The 17,146-nt window shown below is 44.5% G+C and overlaps 2 protein-coding genes across 2 annotated transcripts in view; one reads left to right on the plus strand and one right to left on the minus strand.

Annotated features, from left to right (window-relative positions):
• T265_13592 (hypothetical protein) overlaps window positions 1-14,616 on the plus strand; it is a gene marked incomplete at both ends in the record, with an annotated part of 22,338 nt that extends 7,722 nt beyond the window's left edge. The window contains 6 exons of the mRNA XM_009169614.1: window positions 3,742-3,915; window positions 4,101-4,329; window positions 7,854-7,967; window positions 8,857-9,032; window positions 10,248-10,316; window positions 14,114-14,616. Of these exons, the coding sequence (XP_009167878.1) occupies window positions 3,742-3,915; window positions 4,101-4,329; window positions 7,854-7,967; window positions 8,857-9,032; window positions 10,248-10,316; window positions 14,114-14,614 (1,263 nt within the window). The remainder of the gene's footprint in view (window positions 1-3,741; window positions 3,916-4,100; window positions 4,330-7,853; window positions 7,968-8,856; window positions 9,033-10,247; window positions 10,317-14,113) is intronic.
• Window positions 14,617-16,004: 1,388 nt separating this feature from the next.
• T265_04760 (hypothetical protein) overlaps window positions 16,005-17,146 on the minus strand; it is a gene marked incomplete at both ends in the record, with an annotated part of 12,779 nt that continues 11,637 nt past the window's right edge. Inside the window, one exon of the mRNA XM_009169585.1 lies at window positions 16,005-16,213. Within this exon, the coding sequence (XP_009167849.1) occupies window positions 16,041-16,213 (173 nt within the window). The remainder of the gene's footprint in view (window positions 16,214-17,146) is intronic.

Below are 17,146 nucleotides of genomic sequence, written 5' to 3' on the forward strand. Positions count from 1 at the left end.
CCCTCGACCTGACTGCCGCAGCTATTGAGGAATTTGCTGAGAGCGGATACCGACATCGTTTGCTCTGCAGACTAGGCTGCCGGGTCAAAAACTAAGGACAAATTTCTGCAATACAACTCTACTTTTTCCCAGTGCTTTGTGATTCAGGATTCTAACCCAAAACAAGGTCATCTCCATCTGTAGTACACTGGAATGCCTGGAGCAAATCTTCAGTTCCGGCAACCGAAGAGTCACGCCCCTCAGCAACTCTTCGTTGACCCCTCCTATATCGTCCATTACTTTGGTACTTAAGGTTCCCCTCGTCTGATGATAGCGGGGCTATTTAGAATCTGCTCCGCCTGTATAAGGAGCATGTTTAGTTGCTCATCGGTCAAACACTGTTGCTTACATGAACATAAAAAGATACGTCGTCCGACCTGATCTGTCAGTCCAATAGATCTTTGGCTGGAAGTGGTTTTTTTTCTCCGGATCACCTGATCCTTCAACTAGCACGAACGCAGCGTTTCTTTACCGTACTTATATGCAATGCGTTCAGTCCAGTTTATTTTCTGTAAGCCATGCTTGGGAGTCAACTGTTCGGCGAATTGTTTGGTGTTTCTCGTCGCTGTCAAGAGTAGGCTCGATATCCGTGACGGTTCCTTCTAGAAGCGTTGGAATCCCACCCTCGTATAATAATGACTCCTATTTGCCATGTCAAAATGTCTTTTGTGTTTGAAGGGGCATCTGCAACCATATCGGTATTTTTTTGTTCCTGTGGAAAACGAATGTTTCTATCGCAAGCTTGTAACTCCTCGTTTGTCTTCCATCTCAGTTCTCTCGTGTCGTCCGCCACAAGTGGCATGTGACATACCGACCAAAGGCTGCAACCTTCATGAGTGCTCTGGAGACCGGCAGTGTACAGTGTCTGGAACGTTTCCACAGGTTGTAGTCATACCAGAAGTGAAAAGGGATCAGTCAGATAAACCAGAGTTCCTCTCCTACGGGTTACCCTATTCCTAGGGTGTTTGAGGCTAATGTCTTAATGCCATCTTCAATAGGATTGGAGATTCATTAATGTGCCTCGCCCATACGACTGGATGTATGGAAAATGCGATAGTGTCTTCCAGTGAGTAAGGATGGGTTGGAAAATGATGGTCACCTCGTTTACACATACACTGATGTCTGAACAATTGATTATCACTACTACGGACCTATCAAATACGGTCGAAAAACCATCCCTAAATGTATCTGGTATGTGCGGCAGCACCAGGGATCAGATTCATGTTCCCTACTTCCTTCGCCCTCGACCTGACTGCCGCAGCTATTGAGGAATTTGCTGAGAGCGGATACCGACATCGTTTGCTCTGCAGACTAGGCTGCCGGGTCAAAAACTAAGGACAAATTTCTGCAATACAACTCTACTTTTTCCCAGTGCTTTGTGATTCAGGATTCTAACCCAAAAGTTCAAGGTTATCTCCATCAGTAGTACACTGGAATGCCTGGAGCAAATCTTCAGTTCCGGCAACCGAAGAGTCACGCCCCTCAGCAACTCTTCGTTGACCCCTCCTATATCGTCCATTACTTTGGTACTTAAGGTTCCCCTCGTCTGATGATAGCGGGGCTATTTAGAATCTGCTCCGCCTGTATAAGGAGCATGTTTAGTTGCTCATCGGTCAAACACTGTTGCTTACATGAACATAAAAGGATACGTCGTACCGACCTGATTACATGCTCTCAAACCCCACAGCGGTGGCTAGCTTCTGGTGGCTTACATTACCACTGTACCTCCATACTCAAAAGGCGGTCTGATACTGTACTCTGACTTCATCGGTTTATATCATCCCGAAGTTCTGTTAGTGCTCCAACAAAGTTCTTACCATTGTCATTATAAATGTCGATGGATTTGACACATCTATTAACAAATCGCATCAAACATTGCAGGAATGAGTCAGTAGATAGGTTGCCTGCCATTTCCAGAAGAACTGCTCTAGTTTTCAGACAGCGTTTTTCGTGTGAACGCCCCAGTTTGGTCTTCAAGGGTCCAAAGTAGTCCACTCCCACTCACTTGAGTTGATACGAACCCGCCTCTACCCGGCAGTGGAGCCATCATTTGTGTACTGGGCTGTGTGGATTGGCGCCGTTTTACGACCCCGGTTCCGTTGACAATCCAATATTGCTGTCAGAGAGAGGCTAAGAGCTGGACTACTCCGCAGTACCCTTCTACTTTATGAGATTGACGTATGATCAAGGTAGTAACAGGATGTCAGCCCGGAAGAAGCGCTGGATGTTTTACTGACTGACTAGCTCGGGTAATTAAGTCTATTAGGACAATTAACCATCTACGCAGCGGACTGAGGTTGTATGTCCTTCGAAGGGCAATGTCAGCTGGACTGTTCTCCGACGTTGCGTGTCTTCATATCACGAATAACTGTCAGTTGATTTACAACAAAGGTACAGAATCTAGAAGATGTCCTGATTGTGGTAGAGAACAACCATGGAATCTGTCGAAAAACAATACGTTAGAAGTAGTTCTTTGTGTTGGTTCCAATTATATCTGTTACCCCGGCTGCTGAGCACGTAGCTGTCAACTCTAACTCTGTTGTTGAAATGGACTTAGGGGGGTTATCCGCGCCTTTGAGAAGACAAGTGAACAGCCAGAAACTCCAGCATTCACGTGAAGCCAGTATGAGCCACCGCGCTATATACAATTTCCGATGCATCGCAGAATACATGAAGTTCGGCATATGGAATACCACTAACCTACTTAAGCTTTATGCACCTGCGGAGGCTCTTTATCAAACTGGATTTTTCTTCGACACTCGCCTTTGTGCTGTACGGCCGTCTGGCTCAATAGAGATAAATGCAACACAACGCGCCAGGTACTGTTTGTATGCGGTGTCAGTGTATGACTCGACAGAATTCGGCCCCGAACATGAGAAAGACGGATTCTATCGTGGGCTCTTACGGGTGTTTCGATCAGTAAAAAGCGCAAGTTCGTTTTACCGGTGGTTGATGGGAATCCTAATGCTTAGGTCGTCCTTTGACTCTATCCCTCACGAGAGCTAGGGCACTGTTTGGAAGTCAAACGCGTCCCTGTTAGGTTTACTTTGTTTGCCCACTTGTGCTGACGCGTTCGAGTCCGCGGTCAGTTCCAGCCTAAGTTTACCACCCTATCTCACTATTTCTCAACTTTCTTATCCGTATACTGCATGAAACTTGCGATCATTAATACCGATATAAGTCGGGTGGTTTCTGAATAAAGGCTACGGCGATAGGCGCATGCTGGTTAGGTCACTTACTTCGCATGTTAGTGGACCGTCCGCCCAACATTTTCTGTCATTACCCAGTGGAAACGATCTGAGGGTGGCGATGAAGTGTGTAGTTTACGGTTATTAAACTCAGTTGGGTTGACCGGTGCCACCTCCGTGGATAAAGACCCAGGGACTCAATGGTCTAGTGGTTATTGGTACTGACGAGCATGGGCCAGCCCTATCCAACCCACTTCACTCCATTTCCCGGTTTCTCGATGAACGAAACTAATGCAGCGGGAATCAACGCTTCCTTGCCACGTGGTTAACAGTTGAATAATTGCCCTTAATGGAAGAATGTTACTCGTTCTCAAACCTGACTTTACTTTTCACACACCTATGCAACTCCACGGACGAAACTCGTCTGGATAATTTGTTCTCTATGACCATGACGAGGCTACATATTTTGCCGTTTTCGCGTTTTCCTTTTATCCTTCCCTACGCTCAATTTTAGTGTTATGACATGCGGTTCCCCGAATTGGCTGCTCATCTGCGCTATGCCAAAGGAGCACAGGTGTTGGCTTATCCGTCCGCATTCAGTGTGCCAACCGGAAAAGCTGGACACTGGCATACACTGCTACGTGCACGTGCAATTGAAAACCAGTGTTACGTTGTAGCTGCTGCTCAGGTCTGTTTCAGACTACCTACTCCACGTTTTGGTTATGCACTCAGACATCACACTTGATGTGGAATGAATATAGCTCAACTCTCAATTACTTCGTAGATCTAAGGGAACTGAGTTCTGTTTTATATGTCCCCGATATGTGCATCTTCAATATGCTGAATAATGCACCGGGGTGTTTTCAATTCTAGGACGGTGCGCATCACTCGAAACGAAGCTCCTATGGTCACAGTTTGGTGATTGATCCTTGGGGTCAAACTGTTGCAGAACGGGACACACCTGGTCCTGGGCTACTCATTTGTGAGATCAGTCCAATTGAAGCCCAAGACTCTCCTATCAGTACGGTTCGTCAATCCATTCCAGTGGAAAATCATCGACGATGTGATCTTTTCTTCCTACCGGACAGCGGTCACAGAAGAGGTGTGTGCTCAAACAGTTAATCTGGATTGCCTGCTGTCGCAACAAATGTTCGTTTTGTGAGCTGCTCTTTCTTCTTCTTTTTATCTACCGACAAAACTTGGTTATGTTCACTGTGGCAATTCCCAGTTCCTTACAGATCGATGCACATTGCATTCTTATCCCAACTGATACGAGATCTTGCTGAAAGAGTAATGCATTTTGTGGAATCTGTCGTGGGGAGTCAGAATTCGGACAATGGAGGAGACAACTGAAACCTACCACTCGCTTTTTGGTTAATGCGTACGACTTAATCGAGTTTCGTTCCCTTCAAACTCCATCAACTCCCAGTGCAGTGACCTCGAGTTTGTGCATGTTGTTGTGTAAGACGTAACTGTACCGTGATAGATGCAAATGGTGCAGGAATGGTGAACACTAGATTACTGTTTGCTTCACTCTTAGCATCACAGTAAATTTCACAAAACAAACCACTATGCCAAATCTTTACCGCGATTCGGCGGCCTGACCGCCAACGTTTTTGGAGCCTTGTTTTTTTGCCGTTTTTGCGAAGCAACTTCCTAGTGGAGCGACGCGCACCCGGTTGCTGGGGTAATACATAACACCCTTTAACTTATGCGACATGGATGTTCAACCGCTCACTATCTTCTCACTTGAACACCCTTTCCTCACTTTTAACTCTGTTTCGCGAAAAATATACTATCCGTAACGGTGATGTGAAGTGGAAATCGTAGCTGACGAACAGCGTTGAACACATCTCGCGCATTTCTGGTTGCAACAGATCTTCGAATGTGGCTGAAATTTTCAAAGGACTTGGAGTGGAATCGACTGTACTGCCAATTCTTGGTGGAACTCGATTCGCTATCGTGAGCTGAGTTATGCATTGACTGAGATACTTCAGTCTGAGACAGTAAACTGATGTTACTAGGACACGTTGATTAATCATGTGTATTTGGATACTGTCTACAAGTTGCGGTTGTTTGGTTGCTGACTGATCTCCCCGGAGTTACCGTAGACTTAGCCCTCTATCCTTGTCACTCGTTTTCGGTTTTCTATGGCAAGGCTTCGCAGCTGAATGATTGCCGAACATCAGTCCTTATTGCTGTTTCTTCCTCACAATTTCAAGTTCAACCAAAACGGCCTATCCTGATGTCAGGAGACCTCCTGTAACAGTTACAGCACTATATAGTCGAATCAGGTTTGCTTCCTCCACTCACTGTTCGATGTGTCATATTCAAGCGAACAAACCTCCTATCCCCCGGAATGAAGATCCACATTGGGTTCCCATCATCTGTGATACTGACGAGTATTCGGGTGGTGGATGATTGTTTAACGAGAGTATCGCCCACAATGACGCTCCAGAACATCTGTAGTTGTTTGATTGTTTCGAATGTTGTCACTATCGGTCGCTTTAAAGGGGAATTGGGACCTTGGATCCCAATTTTAGCTAGGCCTTTGTGTATGCCCTTTGATCCGTCTGCTTCAAGCAATCTTTTTATGATTAATAAAAACGCCGAACTCTTTCACGGTTTGCAAGGTTCTTCTCTGATTATGAATCTCTACTATAAATCTTACCGCGGAGCTCTCAGGGATTCTTTCTGTGCCATTAGGTACGCCGTCTGGTTCCATTTCACAATCTGCGCGGTACGGCTAGTGGTTTTCGCCGTTGTGATCTTCCCCATGTCACAGTTAGGGGACCATTACTGTTTTCGCATACTTTGCTTACGAATGAAAGACTAATATTTTGTAAGAAGAACTTTTATCGCAGCAATACTTCTACTATCAGTCCCCATAGTATGTATGTGGAATGTGGACGTAATTTTGTGACAACCTCTTGTACATGGATGGTGCGTGTTGATCGTCTAGACCCACCAAAGTCCCCATAGCATTTCATTCAATGTTCATCCTATAGCACCCATCAGCTATTTTGTTTTCTGATACACGTGTGTGACCTCCTTCTGGACGAACTCAAGTGGCTCTCAATCAGCTTCGCAGCTGATTCAGTGGGTCGGTTTTCTGCAGTCTGCATTTTCACCCCCCTAGTGATTTGTACTATCTTATTCGACTGCCTTACGTCCATTAGCCGAAAGAATAGTAGGGAGTTGTTCGGAATTCTGTATACACTTCACGTGGGGCGTGAAAACCTTAACAGTGATGTACAATCTGTACAAAATGTGTTTTTTTCTCAGTTGGTGTCAGTAATATCAGTCAGATTAGATACTTCCTCAGGAGCGAGTGTTACTGTCTTGTTCACCCAATATACGTGTCCCTTTGTTACCTTTGGCCTTCGTGAAGTGTAATCGAAAACAGCAGTCCACAAAGCTTCTGCTGTTTTCGGGCAGCCAACCCCCGACTGCCTCCTCATTTTTGTTACACTCAACACGTCATTCGAACACTTCTGTTGGAATTGAAAAACCGCTTCCCCTGTGTGCTTAATAACACATGCCATAAGCTGAAGGTAACGAGCGTCCCATCCATCAAATCATGCTTACTCGCTTTTCGAGTTACTCATCACTAAACATCAAAATTCGTAAGCTCTGTCCATCTGATACACCTACATACTTCATAAGCAGAAGACGGTATTCAAACCGCAAAAGGCGCTATTCGCACACTGCACAGCACAACACTGTGTAGTTGTGTGTCAAAGCTTACTCACAGAAACCTGGCAACCATGTTCGTCTTCAATTGCCATAATTCAACCGGACACGTTCAGCTGCACAGTAATAAAGCTAGATTTTCCACAATGACTGGCTACTAAAAGTTGGCCTTAATTTGTATTTTTTTGGTCCAGGATGCATGCGGACTCTAACAATAATCACTGCGCTACAAAAGTTTCGGTACCCGTTCAATAACCATTTAGACGTTGTATGCACCGGTTTGCATTTCCTTTGCTGCCGGTAGAGTTTTCAATGAACTTACTCTAGGTTTTTGAGAGGGATTGAGTGGAACTCGAATCTACCTTTGGATTGGTACTCAGCACTTATCGCAAGAGTAGAGTAGAGTAGTCACCGAAGTTTACTCAACTGCATGGTTGCTTATGAGCGCTGATCTTTGTTGGGGTGTTCATTTGAGGTGTACTCTTCTCAAGGAGTTTCAACAATCAAACTACCATTTATTCATTCAGCTTTGTTCCTCGTGTAACAGCGGACATCAATGGTTTTGAGTGACGTTCACGTGTTGGCTTCTACAATACGACCCGAAGTGGGACATTTCGTGTGGCTTCTAGCCCGAATACACTCCTGTTTGTTTTGCTATGGACGCCGGCGCGTAGCATGCCGTAGAAGTTAATGGGTACAGTTAATATTACCAACACTCGTTCCGGAGTGGCTGATCGGATTAGCAGTCTGCAACGCACAGCAAAGCTTGGGAACGTGATACGACATGGCACCCTACTAATGAAATCCAACGTAATTAAGTTCGGTTGTTTGATATTTGAACTGCGCCTATCTAGAATCTCCATCTATCGTCCCTAGTCAGAAGTTTGTTTTTCTTCATTGTCTCCTGTTGTTATTCACTTCTTTCACACACAGATATCGGAACAGAGGACTACATGTTTGGCCCACATGTCATTCCAGCCAGCTGTGTTTTCTACCGTTCCGCGATGAGTTTCGCTTTTGTTAATCTCAGTCCACTGGTTCCTGGCCGTATCCTTTAATTGATTGCTCTGTTGGTCTGTTCATTTCGAGCCTATATATTTGAATCCTGTTTATCCCTCATGCTGGTACCCTTAGACAGATCAAGGCAGCTGAGCGACTGTCGAACAAACTTTTACTGCCTGAATTTGTCACTATCATATCCATCCGCAGAAACACTGGCGTGGAATACCAATGCTTCGCTGCCATGAAGCCATCAGTTCGATCTTACAAACTTATAATTAAGGCTGCCAGAACGTCCCAGTGCTAGCCTACTACAAATGCCCGAGACCCCTGCTTGAACAGCACTGATAGTAGTTGGCCGCCATATTACTCACAGTCTGCAGCCAAGTTCACGGAAGATACCTTGAGCTCCATTCTGGAAGGCGGGTCGCATCGGAGGCACGAGAACTTTTCCGAGAATCGTTCCCTTAGACCGGAAACTAGGTTCATTAGCAGCCGCTAGCTAGATTCATGCAGCAGGTGGAGTTTGGATATTCCTGTTATTGTGTTGCCAGACTTTCGCTCATTTGCATGGTTGTTTGTTACCCAAGAGGAGAAGTCAGATTGGGGAACGTTAGTCTCACATATTGGGCAACTTTGGCAAATGGATCACCCATTTGAAGGGTTGAGACAAGCAATATGTAGCTTCCTGCTTCTGATTGTAGATAGTCAACACCATTGCTACACGTTGCGGGGTCCTAGGTTGGAACCTCGTTTAAATTTGTTCCTAGGTCTTGCTCAGAGATGATTCGAAAGTATGTTGAGTAGTGGGTGATATTCGTTTGTTGATTGACTTGTATCATTCCAATTAATCGGCAGCTGATTTTTGAGGTGGTAGCCACCCATTATTGGATATTTTATCTACTCTGTTTAACTTGACTCGCCAATGGCTACCAAGATGTCCTTGTATCTCCGGTAGCGTGTCACCCCCGTTTCGATGAGTTGAGTCCCGCTCAGCTGGCGGACCTTTACCTGACTGTCAAACAGGTAGCCGCCCCATTGGCTGCTCATTTCTCCGCAACCAGCTTGACTGTTTCAATTCAAGATGGAAAGGATGCGGGTCAAAGTGTTCCAGTGAGTTATCTTTTGCACCGTGACCAGACGCGATTGTATCTAACTTTACTGAGAGCGCGTTTCATTCCGTTCGCACATCATAATGTATACGACAGTGTTATACGTAATGCAAATAGAGTGTATATTTCGTTCAGTCAAGTTGATTTTGACGACTAAACTTTTGTCACGTCCAGTGGAGTTGATTTCGTATCTCGGAAGTTGTAGTGGTTCTGAGTGTAGTGTGACAGATGAGGTCGATGCGCGAATCTGGAAGGCTTGGGTCGCGTTTGATAATTTGAGACACCTATGGCATCAAAGGGGTGTATCCCTGGGTCTCAAGAAACGTGTATCAAGCTGCGGTGTGGGCTGTTTTGTTGAATGGCTTTGAGTCTTGGCCTGTTCAAGCAACGGAACTGAGACGTCTTCAGCTGTTCGACAATCGTTGTGTCAGAATCATAGCTCGTGTGGGTTGGTGTCGGCGTATCCATTGAAGGATGTGTCCAGCACCAGAAGCTGCGTTGGTTGGAACATGTGTTGCATAGGTCGGACCATCGTTGGCCGAAGAGAGTGCTGTTTTTCATGCTCAGAGAGGTGGCCAGTTTCTGACCTGAAGTACGCTTGGGTGCTGTTGGTGCTACTCGTCTTCCAGGATGGGGACCGCCTGATCCTAACTGCGCCTGGTTGGAGATGCTGCAAGATATGGCTGCCAAGCGGTGCCATTGGCGATGGGACTAACAATGGACTTCATATACTAAGTGAAAAATCTTTGGGCTCCGTCACGAGAAAACAGATAAACACATTCACAGTTGACTAGAAACACAAAGTAACTCCTAATGGGATTGTATTTTCAACACTGTTCACACATTATAATGATAAACAACTCATCCACACTTCGAATTTTGAGCAATTCCTGTCAGTGTTTGAGAGTATCTTACCCGCTCCCTCAGCCGATCTGCTTCACACCCTAGGTTAGGAACCAGTTAGATTGGTTGAATTGGTAATACTGTGTCGCCAAGCTAGCAACTCGATTAATTGAAAGCAACACTCAACAGTTCTGAACAAGCTTTTGAAATCCAAGCTTCTCCCGATATCTGAATCATCCAAATAGGAAGTTCTTCGTTTTGCCTAAACGCAGATTGGTCTGCGAGTGCTTGTTCGTTCATGGCCACTCAAATCGTGTGCAAAAATTCCCACGCACTTATCCCACGATTACCCGAGATGATCTTTTAATTCCAGCACGTGCATGTCCATGTCCTACCTCGGAAGCCAAATGATTTTGCGCGCAACGATAACATTTACGAGGCGGTAAGTCGGCAGCTCACTCGACTGATGCATCGTGTTCGTTATGGTTACTGTTCTTGCTCAGGTAATTTTAAACCACATTTTAGCCCAACTTTCAATTCCGCATACCGGTTTCACCAGTGAACTTCACGTAAATAGTGTATAAATTATCTGTTTTCCCTTTTATGGGTTCAATTCAAAATGGGGATTATGATTTAGTGAATAACTTTCTGATAGGTCATAAATTCGTCTCAGTTTCAACTGTTTTCCTCTTTTGCCGTTTATTCTAGCTTAATGCTGCTGACTTGAGTAGACGCCACACAAACACTCGGTCGTAGCCTAGCAACTCACCGAAGATGTGTCCTTTTGCCTGTATGGAGCTTCAGACCGAGAAATGGTTCAGTTAGGGCAAGACAATATTACTTCACGTACAGCAACACCTTTACTCAGTCTCATATCTATCTTACTTTAAATTTGGATCTTGCTGCCATGAGGAAAGCGAGTAGTCCCTCCCTGAAGTGGCTCTTCCTTGATGGACTCGTATTGTAACGTATCACTCTACCGGTACGTGTCAACTTCTTTGACGAACTTCGCGAAAGTTTGCGCTCAACAGGCTTCCTGATATAATCAAGGCGACCAGATCTAAATTTCGTGGTTGTATGTTGTCCCAAATCTACTTTACGCACGTATTATATTATAAAGTATAGTTTCGAGTTGCGTCATATTGGGTTCAGTTTATGTGTATTTATTGAGTCCATGTGAATATGGGCCGACTCGACACTGCACATTCCAGTGTGTTAAGGCTACAGCGGTGATAGAGTTGATACTAGTCTGACCGCCTTTGTGCTTCCCTAGTGTTTTGTGGCCTGCGAGTCTGATTTTTCTCAAGACTGTTCAGTTCAGTTTGTCAGTTATAAAACATTTACTGCAGTTTCGATCACCGGAAAATCAGAGAGCAGGGGAGGTATAGCCAAACGTTTGGGACGTTGACAAAATCGGATAGTTCGCTTTGTATATTGCTCTGAAGGAAATGCAAACTTGGCAGGTACATGTTGAAGGTGGGGATAGCTTTGATGCGCGAGCTGTACTGACTGCATAATCGTGCCATGTGCATCTGCTATTTGCTCAGATTCTGATGGCTATGGTTGTGCTCGACATTGTGCGACCGTTTTGAGTGATTCATCTGTGTTTGAGTTGCGTTGTGTCACGAACATCTTTGGGATTGTGCAGATGATAGTTTACCAGGTCACTCTCTCAATTTTACCGGGATCTGAAAACAAGGATATGGTTATTCAGATCTATGTGAAGGCTGTCACGGTAACTGAATTTTGGCCGTCCGCGAGTTTGAACTAACTGCATAAGGTGTTTCAGGATGCAGTTATCAGCCATTCGTTTTAGAAAGCCTGTCCAGCTTAGCTAGTCGTGTGTCAAGGGGCACTCGACTCTGCGTTGGTTTTGGTTCGTTTGACAATTTTGGTGTTCGGGATCCGATGTAACTTGGTCAAGCATCTTGATGTGCCGTCGATAGCGCTTGTACAACGGACTTGTGATACCGTCAGTTGATGATAGTTTTCGATCGACATTATCTCATACAATCTCGTAGATCGTGCTTGATAAAAACCTCATTCTGTGGGTGCACTTGAATGAGTCACTAATTTGATGCTGGGGTCTTGGTGGGAGGCATTTGAGTGTCACTTCGCCTAGCTACATCACTGGTGTGTTCCGTAGTGAAAACACATCTTCCAACATATATGGTCGAACGAATGAGTACCAATCGGCCGGAGGATTCTTATCGCAATCGTCGATGCTAATGTTGCAATTACCCGGCTTGTATGCATGTCTTTCATCCAATAGGGTCGACCGACATGAGTCTCTCCATCTACACCACCAGTGTGTACGATTTGTCAGCTTCAATGCATAGATAAACGGGTGAGTGTAACTGAAAAAATAAGAACAATCAAAACACAACTGTAGCCGTTGACCAGGTGACGTCCTTATCACCGTGATCAGTGCTGCAGGTGTTACTACTTCAGCAGATCCACCGCCATTACTATATTACTACATCTCACGAAATGGATATGAACTAGGGGATGGATGATGGACTTTGAGGGGGTATAATCAGAAACCATATGTGCGATCTCATAGATGGTTGGAGCAGGGGCTGTCGGTATAATGACGTGTCACCCGTTTGTTTTGGAACGTCTATCTGGTTGGACCGAATGGGGCTAGGTAGTAACACGTAATCCGTCCTTCCGTTGTTTGAAAATCTGATGTCATACAATTAACTAATCAGTACGGTAACTTGGTTTTTCGCTTGTCTCTCCACAGCTTCAGCAACACGACAAAGTTGCTAACCGGATTATTCGGTCCCGGGAGGTTATGGACGCTGAAGCTTCGGAATTTCGGAATCTCTTCTATCCCGCCTAGGTCGATGTCAGCCGAGCCATTTATTCTAGTCCATCTTGATTTATCTTATCTGTCTTTCACTGATGGATTGCTTGTTCGCTGACAGCGCCATTCAAGAACCATGTTTGGTTAGCTATTCTGCGAACTTTCCCGTGTCTTTTTACTAGAACAATTCTAATCAGGCTGCTATTGAAAACCCCGTCACTGTTTTCTTACCTTGATCTCGAGCCGGATGCGGGTCACAATGCCGTGCTTGGCGGTAGATTTAGGAATCTCAACCCACTTTCCAGGTCACTTGTCTGAGTCCCCAGCAGATTGGTATCGTACTCCAATGTGGAGACAGTGAAAAAACTAGGAACATACGTACAGAGCATTCTGTTATCACAATTTCCGAGGTGTTAGCCTCTGAAACATCAGAAATCTGAGGGCTATTCACTCCGAAAACGGAGGCGACACAACCGACTTTTAAAACAAGGAAATCTAATCGTAAAAATCCTCCGTTTATTCAAGTAATGTAAAACAAGTAATCTCTGAACAGCTAGGTTTTGCACTTCATTATATATCACATCAACTCTGAACCTCTCTAGTACAACTCCAGATGTGTACGCTCCTGAATTTTGGATTTTTTCCGTGCTCCCTTTATTTTAGATTTAGTCTACATTTTTGCGAAATTTCCACCGTCTAGGAGTATAAATATCACTATTGAACTGGCGTAATGATGGAATTTATAGGCCTGTGAACTTAACAGCGCGTCCTTACAATATTACCGTTGCCAATCGTTAGTTTGGGCAACCACCGATGAATCAATTTAGGTGAATGGTTGATCTACCGGATCCCTGACCTCTTTACTTTCAAAAGCCAGTGACGAGCCACCAACACAATGATAGGGTTGTGTTTCCCATCAAACATTTTGAACAAAAATCGGGTCCCACAATGGTCTCCATCATTTCCGTTAGAAAACGTTTAATTCACGGCACTGACTTAAAATTACGGGACTGTTGTGGATTCCAAAATGAATACTAGGTTACATATACCATTAGTTAGCTATATTATCAGCTACCAACTGGAAAGCAGTTATGGTACCAAATTTTGTCGACTTGAATTCAATAGGGTAATGTAACGATCCAAGCACAAGTTGCCACACTACATTCGGCAGCCTGGTCTGAAGGATTACCGGTTTGAACCCCCATCCAGCTGATATTTCTGCGGTATTCCTGGTTGCTAATAAGGACTAAATATCGAAATAACTTTTCTCGGCTTTTTAACGTAACGACTGAAATCGAAATCTCAACATTAGCACTGTTCTCACTCCATGTCACTTTCCCCTTCTTGTGTGTCTGTTTCTAATCAGCAGCAGGTTATTTTGCGTAAACCGAATGTTTGGAGAATGCTTTGCTCCGGCACTTACAATCCAGGGAGAGGTACTGGAATTAGTGGAGCGTTTTACGTACCTTGGAAGTTGTATTAGTTCTGATTGCAGTGTGACAGATGAGGTGAATGCACGAATCTGCAAGGCTCGGGCCGCGTTTGCTAACTTGAGACACCTATGGCGTCAGAATGGTTTATCCCTGAATCTGAAGGGACGTGTGTATCAAACTACAGTACGGGCTGTTTTGTTGTATGACTGTGAGACTTGGCCTATTCGAGCAGCGGAACTGAGACGTCTTCAGGTGTTCGACAATCGTTGTCTCAGAACCATAACTCGTGTGCGTTGGTGTCGGCGAATCCGTAACGAGGCAGTTAGAAAGCGTGTTTTCGGTTATGTAACGGGTACTTCCATTGAAGAATGTGTCCAGCACCAGAAGCTGCGTTGGGTGGGACATGTGTTGCCGAAAAGAGTGCTGTTTTCCATGCCCAACTCAGAGTGGCGTAAACAGAGAGGTGGCCAACCCTTGACTTGGCAGAAGAGTATGAAGTAGATCACAAAACGCTTTTGTCAGTTTCTGTCCAGATTGCCTGAGTGAATGTCTGGATGTGTAGGCACCTCAGAATGATTGTGGTAAGCTAGCACTAAGTGCCTTCCCTGTTGTGCTTTACTCATTTCTTTGCAATAAGGCTTTCAAATAAATCATGGTTGTACGGCAGTGAAGCATTGGTGTTGAACACTGATGTCATGCTGTCGATGATGATGATGATGATTGCTCCGTGTTCTGCTCATGTGCAATTTGACTGGCCATCAGAAACTCCATCTTTCAGGTTTTTTTAGTTGTGCGTCACTTTGGATTAGGAACCGGCGGAACAGTTAATTTTAATTTCTTACCTTAAGCTGAATTTCCCTTGTGTGATGAAACGCAATCTAGTAAGTGTGAAACCGACTCTCGAGTGTCCGCTGTGAAGTCGTATTGTTGACTGGTCACCATGTACGTGGGTCATGAATGTTCACAGTGGCAAAGATGGAGAAGGCTAATTTCGTGAGTCCTCGCTTGCGTGTGTGTTCTACACTTTAAGTCGAGAGAAATATAGGACTTACTGTGCGACCGATGTAGGCTTCATGAAAACGAGTGAATCATATCATCAAATGAATTCCACTGCAAATTTCCGTAGGCTCACTGTGCTTGATTTCTTGCCCTCGACAACAGATCAGAGAGGAGTCCCAACGTCCTACATTCGCTCTTACGCGCTCAGTAGTAAGACAATGTATACTTGTGAAAGATCGTCCGTCCTTTCGTTCTAAAAAGAAGAGGTAAAAGCAACCTGTTCAGCTCAGCCGAGCTTTGTGAAGTAGTCATCCATTCGTCTGAATAGGGTGGTATGTCGCAGCATAGCTGATTGGACGCGTTGAAGTACTTGGGAATCGATAGATCTAAATAGACTCATGATTGCCGTAGATAAGTAATCTGCCAATGGTCAGCTAAGGTTAACGCTTTCGTCGAAAGTAGCTTGTATTTTGTGTTGTTTTTATCTGTATTTTTCCAGCGGTTGGTTGGATAGCTTAGCTGGGCGATTTAATTGTTGCATTACTAGCCGATGTGACATCATCAGTGTTTTGTGGATAGGTGCGCACACGATTAATCTACACATTAAGCTACAATTATTCTCATCTGAGACACTTAGAAATCCGCACAAACGAAGGGTGATTATGATACCGATACTGCATGCTTGGCTGTGACAAATATGCTCTATTGGTCGTTTCCAATTGAACGTACGTGTTAACCATCCAAGGAAGCTTGTTAGCGCTTTCTCAGAAGAAGCGGTTGGTAATCACATTCATTACGTCAACATACCCTGTTCAGTTCACGTTCATATGCGAGTGGTATTAAGGGTCCCACTAACTCCTTGATATCTAATTAGAAAAACACAGTTAGTGTCGTAAGTACTAGTGTTTTCAAAGACAAATATTGTTTACAATTCGTCTCTGATGCTATGTTCCAAATGCCTTCCATAATCAGTCGCCTGACTTCCGACCCATAACTCATGTTGAGCCAAAACTTCCTCTTTGCTAAGTTCCTTATCTCCATTCGCGTCCGTCTCACTGAATAGATGTTCAGCTTCTTCAGTAGCTGTTCGCTGGAATCCTGTTAAAAGCAAGACGAAAAGGGAAGTGGGGCTTTGTTTATGAAGTATGATGATTCTGAACAAAACAGTACTGAAATCATCGTTCAGAAGGGCTTGATAAACAATCGGTAGTTTTTTTATTCGGGCAACATTCGGCTTTTGACACAGAAGTTTCATCAGGCCAAGTGAGCAGATCACCTAATTGGACAGGTTTTAAGGTAGACGGAGAACCAATCAGTAAGTTCTCTCCAGATTATCACACTAGATCAGTGTTGAGTGTCAATTAACGGTTCTTGTCGATTAATGTGGTTGTCGAAATCTTGCGTTGGTGGATTGGAAGAGTTTCAACTTAATTCTAATCGGGTTTGGTTCTCTGATCTTCCACTTCAGAGTGCTTCAATTGATGATTCACCGAAAGCAGCCTAAGAACGTCTGCAGTCTCACATAACCTGCTGTCGGCAGATATTTTCAAGTGATCTGGATTTTATGAGGCAACCTCTCGCTAATCACCCCTCCCTGAGATCATAGTCAACGACGTCCGACAAATTAGTTTATTTGTGTTGATAAAAAACAGGATGGTATGTTTGAGGTGTGGGGTTACGGTTATCCTAGTTTCGTCCGTTTAGTCTGCTGCCCACTGCATAACAGCCGAGCAGAGACGGACCGGAATCTTTAATAACCTTTTGTGGACAAGACAATGTGGTTCCGTTGTTTCATATAACATTTGCTTTCACTGTCTAATCTTGCATCTGACGTGCGTTATATCCGTTTTAGGATCCCGGAATCATCCCACAGACGGCATTTTCGATTTAACGCTCACTTGCGTCAATGATACGTAGCGAATCCTTGTATCGAGTCAGTGATAATATGGAAAAGCCTCAAAGCTGAATTTGATGAGTTACAGAAAATTGGTAACATACAATCGAACTGTGGATTTGGCTTGCGTGGCCTGT

This window comes from Opisthorchis viverrini (genome assembly GCF_000715545.1).
Source record: "Opisthorchis viverrini unplaced genomic scaffold opera_v5_82, whole genome shotgun sequence".
Lineage (NCBI taxonomy): Eukaryota > Metazoa > Platyhelminthes > Trematoda > Opisthorchiida > Opisthorchiidae > Opisthorchis > Opisthorchis viverrini.